A 13,992-nucleotide genomic window follows, 5' to 3' on the forward strand; every position below is an offset into this window, starting at 1 on the left:
CTTGTTGATTCTGGACGGTCCTTTAAAGGGAATTGAAACATTCATGGGAAAACTTGAATAATTTGATGTGTTAGCAGGTTTTAAAACGAACAAATAGAAGATGAAGATGTTAACAAAGAACATGGAATTGAAAGCTCAAACAGAACTGATGAATAAAATGAGTTTTGAAGTTCAGAAGAGAATAAAATGTCAGGGTATCACTAGGAATTGGGGTTAATGTATAATACTTCATCCTTTGGACCAAGTCTTCCAAAATGTTTGAAACAGAGTGCAAAATACTGTTAATTATAGTTGTTAGCTTGTTTATTAGCCCTTTATCCTGTCTTTATTTTGGAAGACGAAGGTGCAATGGATAATATTCCTTCCCCACGTTTTTTTCCCATAAAAATAACCCAGATTGGACAGTGGACATTCTATTCTCAGTTGTTAATTGTTCTCATTTTTAGAAAATTTATCTTATTTCTAGTTGGATATCTGCTTTTGCTCTGCTCTGCTCTGCTCATCAGAAGCTGGCTGGGAAGATCACAATTGTGATAACATGATCAAAAATGTGAGCTGGTTGCCAATGGCCCAGATTGCAATCATATGACCACCTCAGTCATGAGGACCAGTCATAAGTCACTTTTTCAATGCTGTAACTTGGAACAGTCATTAAACGAATGGTTATAGGTCCAAGACTACCTGTAAATTCAGATGACCAATTGTAATTTGGTTGCCAAAATACAGGTGGCCATTTGGTGGCAGTAGTGAGGCAAAGAACACGTATTAGGAAGCTTGGCTGCCACCTAAAGATTTTCTAGATTTTCACCACACAGTTCTGACACAGCACAAAAAAATAACCAGAACAACAACAAAAAAGAGTTCAACAAAGAAACTCACAAATGTTAGTCTTTCTGTAAACTCTCCTGGGAATTTATTCTAGTTCTTCACCTTTTTCTTGCAGGAAACAAACTCTCAACTTACAAAGAGGAGGAAAAAATTGCTAGGAGCTACAGACACGTTCTCTTTCTGCCATCTACAGTGGGGAGTGAATCTTGCAAGTGCCTCTGCAGATTTGCCCAATATTAATGGGTAAGAAACCAGTTTGGTCTAATGGTTAAGGTGCCAGGCTAGACTCTGAGTTCTAGTCCTGCTTTAGGCAAGAATGTCAGTTGGGTGACTTTAGGCCAATCACCAGAAGATGGTGATTCTAAACCCCACCTTAGGTACGAAAAGTGTCTGGATTTTCAGGTAGTCTGTCTCATCTCAACCCACCTTACAAGATTGTTGTTCTGAAAAAGATAGGAGAAGGTGGGTTGGATATGTTTACCACCTTGAGTTATTTGTAAAAATAAAGGCAGGAAGAAAAGAGAGGAGAGGAGAGGAGAGGAGAAGAGGAGAGGAGAGGGAGGGGAGGAGAGGGGAGGGGAGGAGGGAGGGAGGAGAGGAGAGGAGAGGAGAAGAGAAGAAGAGAAGAGAAGAGAAGAGAAGAGAAGAGAAGAGAAGAGAAGAGAAGAGAAGAGAAGAGAAGAGAAGAGAAGAGAAGAGAAGGAAGATTAGACCACATGGAAAATGTCTGGACCATTTCTTTCCCTTCACATGGACCCTGGGAAAAAAATGCGCTGGGAGAAGCCACTCAACCCAACAAATTGCAGCTGTGCAACTGCAGGAAGCGCTCAACTTGATATATCTGCACCCAGAATCAAGTCCTCAGCCATCCCACAAAACGCACATTTGTCCTTTTTCTCATGCTGTTGCATTTAGAAACGTCCCTCGGGCGCCAACTTCCCCAAGTCTTCTGTGGGGCTTAATTTGTGCATCCCCCCTTGCCTGCGTCCCACAACCGATCTGTGCAAAGAAGAAGAGAAAAAAAAAGCGTGCTGCTTTTCCAACCCCCGCTAGAATAAACCCTTCTTTTTTTTGAAGGAGCTTGTTCGTTCCTAAGTGAGACTTTGATCGAATGGGGCCGTTCCTGATTCTGTCCACAAGATGGAAGTGAGTAGGAGAGAGAGCGATCCCACAGCTGGGAAGTTGTTTTTCCCCATCCTCTGTGAAGGAGGAGGAAGAGAGCAATTCAGAGGCTGGAGCAGTGCAAACAGAAACATCACAAAGATTCTTCCCAGACCCGTCATGGCACAGCTGCTGCTCTGTTCTCTGGCTTTTGTCGTCTTCTTTCGCCCGGCTAGGGGAGCCATGGATGTCTGCTACAACTCCCAAGGCCGTGCCCAGCGTTGTATGCCCATTTTCGAGAACGCAGCCTTCGGCCGGCAGGCACAGGCGTCCAACACGTGTGGCTGGCCTCCAGAAACCTACTGCTTGCAGATGGGCACAAGGGAATCCAGCACCCTTTGCCACCGTTGCGATGGAGACGATCCTTTGCTGTCCCACGACGCCTCTTACTTGACCGACTTCCACAGCCAGGAAGAGCCCACTTGGTGGCAAAGTCAGTCCATGGCATTTGGGGTTCAGCACCCCACCTCTGTCAACATTACTCTGCGCTTGGGTGAGTAGGTTGGGTGTCAGGGAAGGAGGAATTCATCGTTGCAAACTCATTTGTTCATTGTGATCTGGGACTTTCTTTGTGGGAAAGATTTGAAGGAATCGGAGGGCAGGTTTCAGATGAGCGTCTTTTATGAAAAGCATTAGGGGTTTTTTTTCCGATTGGCACAGGATGAAGTTAGCTGTAGCCGATGTAAAAGCTGACACTTTTTAATGAACTGGGTTCGTCTGAAAAGGTGCTTTCAGGTTCCTCCTCTTTTGTGGCTTCCTTAGAATCAGTGTTTGTCAAACTTGGCAACTTTACGATGAATAGACTTCAAATCCCAGAATTCCCCAGCCAGCATGCTTTGAGCGAATGAACACTGACGATGTTTCTTAGGTGGATAAAAAAAAAAAACTGCCTGAAAGATGAATGAATGGTAATGAATAAGTGATGAATACTGATGATGTTATCTAGTTGGGTCGTGAAATGTCAACCAGCCAACAACCAAGCTCAGAGCTGAAAATAAGAAGCCACATTCCCCAGCACTGATGACGTTACCTAGTTAGGTCATGAAACGTCCACAAGAAAAGAAGCTCAGAGCTATTGTACATAAACAGGGAGCAAGCCACTCTCACTAGCACTGATGGCATTGCCTAGTTGGGTCGTGAAACGTCTGCAAGGAAACAACCAAGGTACTCAGAGTTCAACCCTGAGCTGTAGATATTCTCTTTGATGAGAACAACTATTTATTTGAGACTGCAAGGCATTTGTTAAGTGAATTTTGCCCCATTTAATGACCTTTCTTGCCACAGTTGTTGAGTTAATCCCTGCAGTTGTTAACTTAGTGACACAGTTGTTAAGTGAATCTGGCCTTCCCTTTGACTTTGCTACTCAGACGGTCTCAAAAGGGAATCATGTGACCTCCGGGAGGGTCATAAATATGAGACAGTTGCCTTGCACCTGAATTTTGATCACGTGACCGTGGGGATGTTGCAACCGTCGTAAGTGTGAAAAACGGTCATGAGTCACTATTTTCAGTGGCCGTTGTAAATTTGAATGGTCACAAAATGAACTGTTGTAACTTGAGGGTCTATCTGTAATTAAAAATGCCCTCTTTAAATTCTTATTTAAGCCATACTAACCATTCCATTCACCCACTATGCTCCTTTGCTGGCAGAATCCTGTCTTCTGCCTCTTTCCTGCTTTCCAAAACTCCCAGGCATTCAATGAGAAACTTCACCGATCTACTGCCTCTTCCCCAAACCTCTGAGTCTTATTGTCAAATCTTCTCCAAGAAGTGCAAAAAAACCCACAAAGTAATAAGTACCCCCCAGAAAAATTGGCTTCTTGGTTGAATCTCCAAGATGGACTTTATGGTCCGCATGAGTGACAGCTCTGGATTATTCCAGACCTCCTTGGTGGATCCTGTTGGCCAAAGACGATGAGATGTTCAAAGGAGGGTCCACAGTTCCAATGGAAACAAGGACTTTTGGGGTTTGGAAAGGAGACAATTGAGGTTCTCTCTCAACATAGAGTTGGAAGGGACCTTGGAGGTCTTCTAGTCCAACCCCCGGCTCAAGCAGATCTTATACTGTTCCAGACAACTGGCTGTCCTCTTCTTGAAAACCTCCAGTGATGGAGCATCCACAACTTTTGAAGGCAAGCCATTTTGTGGTTGATTGTTCTCACCATCGAGACATTTCTCCTTAGTTCAGTCATTCATCTGGAGCTTAACCTCCAGACTCCTAATTATCTCTGTGTTTAGTTCTTCTTCTTCTTCTTCTTCTTCTTCTTCTTCTTCTTCTTCTTCTTCTTCTTCTTCTTCTTCTTCTTCTTCTTCTTCTTCTTCTTCTTCTTCTTCTTCTTCTTCTTCTTCTTCTTCTTCCTCCTCCTCCTCCTCCTCCTCCTCCTCCTCCTCCTCCTCCTCCTTCTTTCTCTTCTCCTCCTTCTCCTTCTCCTCCTCCTCCTCCTTCTTCTTCTTCTCCCCCTCCTTCTTCTTCTCTCTCTCTCTCTCTGAAAAGAGAATCCTTCTCAAAGAGAGCCTGTTGTTTTCTTAGCCTCCTGTGACTTTGCCAACATCTGTTCCAAATTGAGGGAACTTCCTGCTTATGATGAAAAACCAGACAGAGGTTGCTGAGATGAGAGTCCAGATTCTTACACTTCCACTCTCTTGGCCTTGTCTTGGACCTCCTGGGAGGACGTTGCATCTCTTAGCTGTGACCTGGTGGGACCTTGGAGATTTTCTGGAACACCCAAAATGAAAACTGTCAGGCCGGAGTAACGTGGGAGTAGTGAATGCTGGCTGTTTGATCGAGGTTAGGAGATGGTGGTGGTTTCCTAAAGACTGAGCCAATAGGTCCTTCAAAAGTTTCTTCACATGTTTTAGTGGCTCATATTGCGGGCTCCATCACTGACTCCCTTCCTGAAGGGGAACTAATTTTTAGGGAAGTTGTCCTCTGCAAACCTCTGCTTCATTAAGGACACAAATAGCTAAAGACGCCTCAATCTTCAGACCAGCTTTGGGATTCACATAAGATTCATCTGCCCACTTCTACAACTCACTACTTAGGTTGTTACCAGAAAAGGGAGGGAGGGAGGGAGGGAGGGAGGGAAGGAAGGAAGGAAGGAAGGAAGGAAGGAAGGAAGGAAGGAAGGAAGGAAGGAAGGAAGGGAATGAATGCAACCTCAACCACTGTACTTTTTTCCCTGAATTTGAGCTTCTAACTCCACCTCCTCTTCTCCTCCTCCTTCCTTTTCATATTCTTCTTCTCCCCCTCCTCTTCTCCATCTTCTTCCCCCTTTCCTCCTCTGCTCCTTCTCCTTCCCTTTCATCTCTTCCTTTTCCTTCTCTTCCTCCTCTCCTCTTCCTTCCTTTTCGCCTCCTCTCCAAAAATATCTGCAAATCGCTGTCTTTTCCCTTCATCCCCTCTTCCCTGCCTCCCACAATAATGATTGGAAAAAATAAAAGCTGTTGGGTGAAAACAAGAAACATCTTCCTTTCTTCTCTTCTCCTGATCCATGGCAGATGTGGACATTTGCCTTTGCCGGAGTTATTGGATAGCTCCACACACTTCACCCTGCAGCCCTTTTGCGTCAGCCCAGCTCCTCCTCCACAGACAATGTTCATATGGGTGCAATTAAGGCTTGTTTTAATCTTGCTTAAGAATAACTGCCATTTTTCCATAATAGTTTATTGTCCTTAGCGCCTCGCCCATCAGCTAATTGTGCTGCACCGGATGTCATGCGTGATGTTGTGCTTTGAACCATCAGCTCTTCATGGAGGGAATCTTTCCTAAAAATAATCATAATTTTGCTTTGAGGCTGGTTTTAAAAGAAAGCAAACCAAACTCCAGATTAAATGTCCTCTTTGCAAGAAAAAAAAAAGAAGATCCAGTCTGCTTCTGATTAGTGTTATTGAAGCAGGCACAGCTGGGCATAACATTGCAGTAAACAGTGGTTTCTTTTAATCATGGTTTGTTAACCATGCCTCCGTGGCTTTCATTAACCCATGAAAAGTAGCTTGCTAATCACAATTGCTAAGATTGCAGAACACACCAAAATTGACTGAAAAGCACTGGGAACGTGAGATGACTGAAAGTAACTTGTGAACATAGTTCTTAAGAAAGCAAATTAGAAAAATCTCGTTGTGTCTTGTTTTCTATTGTCCAATATTGTTAACACTGGTTTAATTCATATGAACCCAGTTAACCTGTTTATTGCTTTAATTTGTTTTCCCGTTGATAGAATACAGTGAGTTCTAAATCAACCAGACAGACTGAATTTACAAAACACACACAAAATTGCTTAGCACCAGCATTAGATATTTTGCAGTTCAATACTTCTAGTTTTGCAGACATGAAAATAAAATTTAGTCAGTCTGATTTGTTTATAGAACACAGAATAATGGAGTTGGAAGGGACCTTTGAGGTCTTCTAGTCTAATCCTAACCCTATACCATTCTGGACCAATGGCTGTCCAATATCTTCTTGAAAACCTCCGGTGTTGGACCACTCACAAGTTCTGGAGAAAATTGTTCCACTGATTAATTGTCCAATAAAATCTGCATATATGGGCAGGATCTCCCTCCTGCTCTCTCTCTCTTCTCTCTCTTACTCTTTCTTCTCTCTCTCACTCTCTCTCTCACTCATTCTCTTAATCACTCTTATATCTCTCTTACTCTCTATTCTTTCTCTCTCCTACTCTCTCTCTTATTCTCTCTTTCACTCTCTTTTTCTCTCACCCTCTTCTTTCTCTCTCTCTCATAATCTCTCTCTCTCTCACACACACACACTCATTCACTCACTCACAAACACACACACCAACGCCACAGCCACTTGTCGTGCAAAATGGCCTTAGGAAGCCTTTAATCTGTTCTGGGTTTCCTTTCAATTCTTCTCTGGCCAGGAATAGCTGAAACCAGTTGCTGCAACAACAGACATTTTCTTTGGATGGGGTTCCTTTGTTTGTGGATCCAGAGGAGAAGCCGGGGCAAAGAAATAAACATTACAGTTCAGATGGAAAAGATAGCAGCGGGGAAAGTAGATGTGCAGCTTGTTTTTATAGCGAGGAGGTCGTGAGCTTAGCTTGCTGAGAAACAATTTCTGAGAAAGGAATGGAGAGGAATGGAAGGAGGAAGTCGCAATAAAAGTCTCTGGAAGCTTTTTCTGATCAACTTTCCCAGTTCTCTGACATCTGAACTGAGATTTTTTTCCCAGAATCCTTTGGCAAAGCGTCGCTAGGAATTCTGGAACTTGGCACCTGAGCTTTTGACTTCCCGGAATTTGTTGGTAATGTCCTTGCTAGGAATTCTGGGAAATTCTGACAGTCCAGCAGGTGTCAAAATCAGCTGGAGGGAACCTGTTGTTGCTTCAGCTGTAGTTGTAAACATGGCTGAGTGCTGTTTCTCTAACGTGGGGAAGGCTTGAAATAGTTTTCAAATTAAAAACCCATCAAGAAAACATTCATACAGAACTGCCACCACTTCGAGGAAACACCTCGAAGAGGGAATCAAACATTAGCATAACAAATCCCCGTGAGTGTGCATGAGTAGACATGCATAGAGTGCACTCAGGCCCCTACAAGCACAGAATAAAGAAAGCAAAGATAGGATAATTTAACAGGGGTGGAAACTAGAGGCTAAACTGTACCATGAACAGTTAAGGGAACTAGTCTGATGAGGAGAAGAACTAGGGATGACAGGATAGCAGTCTTCCAATATTTGAGGGGCTGCCCTAAGCACCAGAGAAGAGGGAGGCATCACTAAAGCTGAAGTTTTAAAGAAGAGATTGGATTACCTTTTGAGTGGGATGGTGTAGGGTCTCCTACTTGAGGAGGGAGTTGGATTAGAAGACCTCCAACCCTATTATTCAGCATTCTATAACAACCTCGAAGAGAGGAAGTTGCAAAGACTCTCATTCTACCTTGGAGAGTTTCGTTCCTGGAATTTAATTAAGGCTTCTCCTTTCCCTCCCTCCCTCCCTCTCGTCTCTTTAGGGAAGGCTTACGAAATCACCTACGTGAGGTTGAAATTCCACACCAGCCGCCCGGAGAGTTTCGCCATTTACAAAAGAAGTCGGGCTGAAGGACCATGGATCCCGTATCAGTTCTACAGCGCCTCTTGCAAGAAGACTTACGGAAAGGCGGAACGGCAGTTTTTGAGACCTGGAGAACACGAGCAAGTGGCCTTTTGCACGGATGAGTTCAGCGACATATCTCCTCTCAGTGGTGGAAACGTGGCTTTTTCCACCCTGGAGGGCCGGCCCAGTGCCTACAGTTTTGATCAGAGCCTCCTCCTCCAGGTATTAAAAGCTAGACAGAATCCTAATGTGATTCTTCTGCCTTTTGCTTCCTTCCAACTCTCATTGCATCCGATGGAATTTCTGAAGTATTATATACAGAGTGCTGTGGTGGCCTAGAGGGGGGTGGGGTTCTCGCCTCACAATCAGGGAGGTTGTGAGTTCGATCCTAGATAGAGGCAGATATTTCTCTTTCTGTGCATGATGAGAATATATCCGCTGAGTATCACTCCACATTAGCGACAGGAAAGGCATCCGGCCAGTAAACACTCAGCTCCATTCCGATGCGAGGGATTACGGGGGTCATTAAATGTAGATGAACACATTTAGCTATAAATTAGGTAAATATATTCATCTACATTTAATGATCACCAATAAATAAATAAATAAATAAACATTCATTCCGGACCAGTTGCCTCTAATATTTTTATTATTCCACAGGAATGGGTGACCTGTACCGATCTGTTGATCTCTTTGGACCGCCTCAACACCTTCGGGGATGACATCTTTAAGGATCGCAAAGTGCTTCAGTCTTACTATTATGCCATTTCAGACCTCTCCGTTGGGGGAAGGTAAGATGAAACTTTATAAGAGGGAGTCTCTGAGTGATTTTGGAGGGTGGGATGAAATAACTCTTATCAATAGGAGAGAATATTTGTAACTCAGGGTCCCCTTTGGTGACTTCCTGACAAGCAAAGCCAATGAGGAACACTTAACAACCGTGTTACTAACTTAACCACTGCAGTGACTCACTTAACAATGGTGGCAAGAATGATCATTAAATGAGACAAAACAAACTGAACGAATGTCTTGCTTAGCAGCAGAAATTTTGGGCTCGATTGCAGCCGTAAATCAAGGACATCCTGTATGTATAATCTAGAATTACTGACTTTTTCTTTAAATGTTAGGTGAGTCATCTTTTGATAAATTGATTTTCTTGGCGAGGCCACTAAACAGGGAGGGAATTCTCTACACTATCTTTTTCTCATCCGTCCTGTTTCTAACCGTGTTAAATCGGTCTTAGCGTTTTTGTCTTCCACTTGAAACCTGAAATGCAGTAGCTTCTACCCTGGTTTTAAGAAAAGCGCCCTTCACGTAAAGATGATGTCTCTCTCATTTGAGGTATTGAAATTTTACGCGGCATGCATGTCGGAGGATAACGGAAATAATCCACCAGGGCCCAGTTAAATCATATTTAAGCAGAAACGTTCAATAAAGCGTGCCTGGAAAGATGCTCCTCAGCTGAACAGTGAGGGAGACATTCTATCCTTAGATTTGATTAGGGAATAAGGCATTAAAATGTGATTAAAGTGCTATAACACACAATTAAAGTCTATCTGAAATAACGCTTTAAAAAAAAAAATCGCAGAGGTTCAGCCAAACGAAGAAGAAAGATTAGTTAGAGGAGACATCCAGCCGTTTAAATCACAGGTAGATCTCAAATTACAACCATTCGTTTAGTGTCTGTTTGAAGTTACAACGGTTTAAGGACCGTCCCAGCATCCCTGTGGTAATCAAAATCCAGGTGTTTGGCAGCCGGCCTGTATTTATGACAGTCTCAGTGTCCCGGGACCTTCCCAGCCAGCCTCCGACAAGCAAAATAAATGGGGAAGTACAGTTCGCTTAACGTCTGCATGATTCCCTTAACAGCTGCAGTGATTCATTTAACAACGGTGGCATGAAATGGGGAAAACCCGCTCAGCAATTGCCTTGCTTAGCAGCAGAATGGTTGGGCTCGTTTGCAGTCGTAAGTCGAGGACTACCTGCGGTGGAAATTGCAATTACTTCTTTTTTTCACTTAAAATTCATTATTTCCCTGCTAAACCCCATCGTCTTTCCCATTCATAAAATTGATGAAACGGTGGCTATTTTTCATGAAAAGGGCTCCTTTCCCTTCGCTGCCAGAGCCTCTTTGAATATATTCTGTGTTTGCTCTGCTTGGGAAGACAGGACATATATTTTCTTTGGATTCTCAGGTGGTCCCGGCACGCCGTGGGGTTTTTAAATGAGGTGTGTTAAACTTTGCAAATTAAATATGATGGATGCTTTCCCTTGGTGCAGAGAGAAGAAAGGGAGATATTCCCCAGCGTTCTGCTCTGAAATATATATATATATCATAAATAAATATATATTCCTTTCTTTGGTCTCTACCTTGCTAATTTTCACTGCCCCTGGCTTAGCCGGAGTCCTGAATTGTGTCCTGCGGGAAAAGGAAATAGATTTCTTATAAAATCCTAAACAGACCACCCTGGTTTTATTACTCAGTCATCTTAAACAGCTGGGACATTTTAATCAGCTGAAAAGGCTAATGACCCCTAGACCGAAGAAGTGGTGGGAGTGATGCTCTGTGGAGAAAACATGACCAAGGATGTCATATAACTTGATTTGTGTTGCTGGTCTCCAACTTTGCTGATTGCGTGTTCCAGGCTAAGAGGGGGACATTCAGAAAGAGGCAGCATTGTAGAAATTGGCTATGCGGCCACTGGCCTGAGGTTGAACCCAGGGAAGTTGAAATGGTGTTGGAGCAGCAGCATTCAAGAAGACTACTAACCCATTGGCTAAAGTGTTGGAGGAAGATGGCAAGACCTAATCCTTGAGGATGGGGGTTGGAATCCAGCCATTGTGACCGCAGCTTCCTTCACCGAGCGCAAATGGCTCTCTCCACCATAGTGGCGAGGCCACCAATCTCAAAGAACCTCCGGTATCTTTTCCAGGTGCAAATGTAATGGCCATGCCAGCGAATGCATCCCTAATGAAGATGACCAGCTGGTTTGCCTCTGCCAACACAATACTACCGGGGTAGATTGCGATATGTGCCAGCCGTTCTACCAGGACCGCCCCTGGGCAAGGGGTACCGCTGAGTCAGCCAATGAATGCCTTCGTAAGTCCCCCCCCCCCGGCTGTTCTTTATTTTGTTTGTGGGGGGAGGGGTCCATTCAACTCTTACAAGCAGATCATGCCCACCACCAACATGTCTCAGCTGGCACACAAAACGTACCAAAATAAGTACAGTATATAAAATCATACATTGCAATGTCCTACCTGTCAATGAATACTTCAGCTTCAACCACAACAATACAAGAGCACACAATAGATACAAGCTCAAGGTTAATTGCACCAAACTTGATTGCAGGAAATACAATTTCAGCAACAGAGCGGTCAATGTCTGGAATCCTCTACCCGACTCTGTGGTTTCTTCCTCAAACCCCAAAAACCTTAACCTTAGACTGTCTACTGTTGACCTCATCCCTTTCCGAAGAGGTCTCTAGGGGGCGTGCATAAGCGCACCAACGTGCCTACCGTCCCTGTCCTATTGTTTCTTTTTATTTTTCTTACGTGTATCCAGGTATTCATAACTATGTTTATACTTACACCTATTATCTTGTAAGCAATTGACAGATCGAATCAAATCAAATCAAAATAAAAAAATAAAAAAAATGTGCGGTTGTCTCTATCCAGCATGCAACTGTAGCGGTAGATCTGGGGAATGTTATTACGACTGGGAACTGTACCGGAGCACCGGGCATGGTGGACATTGCGTGAATTGCCAGGAAAACACTGCCGGACCTCACTGCGAATACTGTCGGCCAAATTTTTATCGTTGGGATGATGAAATGGCGTGTCAGCCCTGCAATTGCAACCAAGCAGGTAGAGTCATTGGAAGATGGGACAATAATTTATTTTACCTGGAAGGGTGAACAGCCAAGGGAAGTGGTAGCATCGTTAACCTTCCACAAGAGTTCCATCCCATAGGAATGGAAAACGAATTATTTTTATTTTGCATGTCATTGAACTCTAAGCTTGGAAGGAACATGAGGATCTTCCAGTTCTAAGCAGGAAACAGAGTCATGCTATGCAGACATTGCTTGAAACCCCGTAGTGATGGAGACTCCATATATCCTTTTTCCCCTTGTCCCCCTTTTCTTTCTTTAATGGGGATGCAGATTTAATCAAGACATTGGTGGACATTGAAGCCTAAGATTGGGTAATCTTGTTATTGTTACTGTCTTTCCTTCTGTTTTTTTTCTTATTCCTTCTGCCTTCTCATTATTACTTCTGTCTTCTTATTGCTTCTGTCTTTTTTATTCCTTTTTTCTTCTTATTCCTTCCATCTTCTCATTACTGCTTCTGACTTTTCCTTCATTTTTCCGTCTTCTTATTCCTTCCATTGTTTTCTTATTCCGACTGTCTTCCTAGGTTCTTTGAATCCTCAGTGCGATGCTGCAGGGAAGTGTGAGTGCAAAGTGACAGTGACAGGCTGGAAGTGCGAGCGATGCCAAGAAGGATTCCATTCCCTGAGTGAAGGAGGGTGCAGGTAAATAACAAGGAAGTAAGAATGGAAAAGTTATCTGCTCTTTTATGTAATGTGTAGCTGCTGATGTGAAATAGACTGCCCACTTCTGGCTTTGTTTTTTAGACCTTGTGCTTGTAACTCTGCTGGAAGTTTGGGGATGTGTGACCCTAATTCAGGGCACTGCAGGTGCAAGAAGAAAGTAGAAGGGTACCTGTGCAACAGGTAAGTAAAATGTTTGAAAACTGAAATCTCTTCTTCTTTTTCATCTACCTCTCTTTTCATAAGTAACTTGACAGAATCGGTTGTTTTCTTCGTATGATTTCCATTGATGCTATTGAGAACCACATTTTTTTTAAAATGTGTAAATAAATAGACAGAGAGGCAACCATAATTGAAGGCCCCAAAACATCCCTGATTGCATTGCCAAATTTTGATGGAAAAAGGTGAAATTTTGAGAGTGCAATTTAGAATTTAAAAACACCCATGAGATTGAACGTCGCAGAATGCATGTGCTGAGCATCGGAGGCATGACATATTTTTTTCCTATTTAATGTTTCCCTCCATATTTTTTAAGATGAAATTTTTTTGACCACAATACCAGACATTCTCCTGGTTGTAAGAGCAAACTGTGAAACCCTTTCCATAGCCAAAAACATAGTGTACCTCATTTACATTGAACAAATAGGCACACCGAGTCCTAAATTAATAGTCCAGATTTGAATAATAGCTGGGACTTGACACTTGGAAGGGACCAAACTGATTGGCCTCAAACTATTATCCATCCATCCATCCCTTGTTAGAACAACGTATTCTAGCTGTGTGGAGCTGTCCAAGGTCCTGAAACATAACGCCATTTTACCAGCTTAAACCACCCTAGATTTTTCTTGAGGGCTTTCTTTGATTTGTAGAGGTTCTCACTGAAATTTTGGGGCTTGGATTTTCCCCAATAACAGCTCACACACACACTGCCCCTGAAAGAGGGTTAGAGAGTGAGCATAGCCACTGTCTGCTGTCAGTAAAAGTTGTATGCGGGGAGAATGATTATGCAGAACTACAGGTTTATGAGATCCTTACGTGATGAGGACTCAATGCAGAGAAGGGAAGAGAGAAGACAAGGGGTGGATCACCATCATGGACTGCCATCAGACAGGCCCTCAATAAAGAGGGCTCAAAATAGAAGAAATAGAGAATTGGGACAAATAGTTAAGAGAAGTGTTGGACAATATTCACCATTTAATAATTAAACTAATTATTGGCATCCAGATTATTTCTGGAACATCATGAACTATTTAATGTTCCACATAGCTCCTCTTAGAAAATTTCTCTCTCTCTCTCTCTCTCTCTCACACACACACACACACACACACACACAGCTGGAACATCTGGTCAGGGAAAAACAAAAACGTCTTGACTTCTTTAACATTTCATCCTAAGAACAGAAC

General features: G+C 43.1%; 1 protein-coding gene across 1 annotated transcript in view; it reads left to right on the plus strand.

The window, feature by feature from the left end:
* The first annotated feature begins 1,709 nt into the window (after positions 1-1,709).
* LAMC3 (laminin subunit gamma 3) overlaps positions 1,710-13,992 on the plus strand; it is a 35,909-nt gene continuing 23,626 nt past the window's right edge. Inside the window, exons 1-7 of the mRNA XM_087914561.1 lie at positions 1,710-2,482; positions 7,955-8,259; positions 8,698-8,828; positions 10,971-11,137; positions 11,716-11,904; positions 12,454-12,571; positions 12,674-12,772. Of these exons, the coding sequence (XP_087770687.1) occupies positions 1,969-2,482; positions 7,955-8,259; positions 8,698-8,828; positions 10,971-11,137; positions 11,716-11,904; positions 12,454-12,571; positions 12,674-12,772 (1,523 nt within the window). The 5' untranslated portion in view covers positions 1,710-1,968. The remainder of the gene's footprint in view (positions 2,483-7,954; positions 8,260-8,697; positions 8,829-10,970; positions 11,138-11,715; positions 11,905-12,453; positions 12,572-12,673; positions 12,773-13,992) is intronic.

Source organism: Pseudonaja textilis, chromosome 17, assembly GCF_049901715.1.
Source record: "Pseudonaja textilis isolate UNSWEBS1 chromosome 17, rPseTex1.2, whole genome shotgun sequence".
NCBI lineage: Eukaryota > Metazoa > Chordata > Lepidosauria > Squamata > Elapidae > Pseudonaja > Pseudonaja textilis.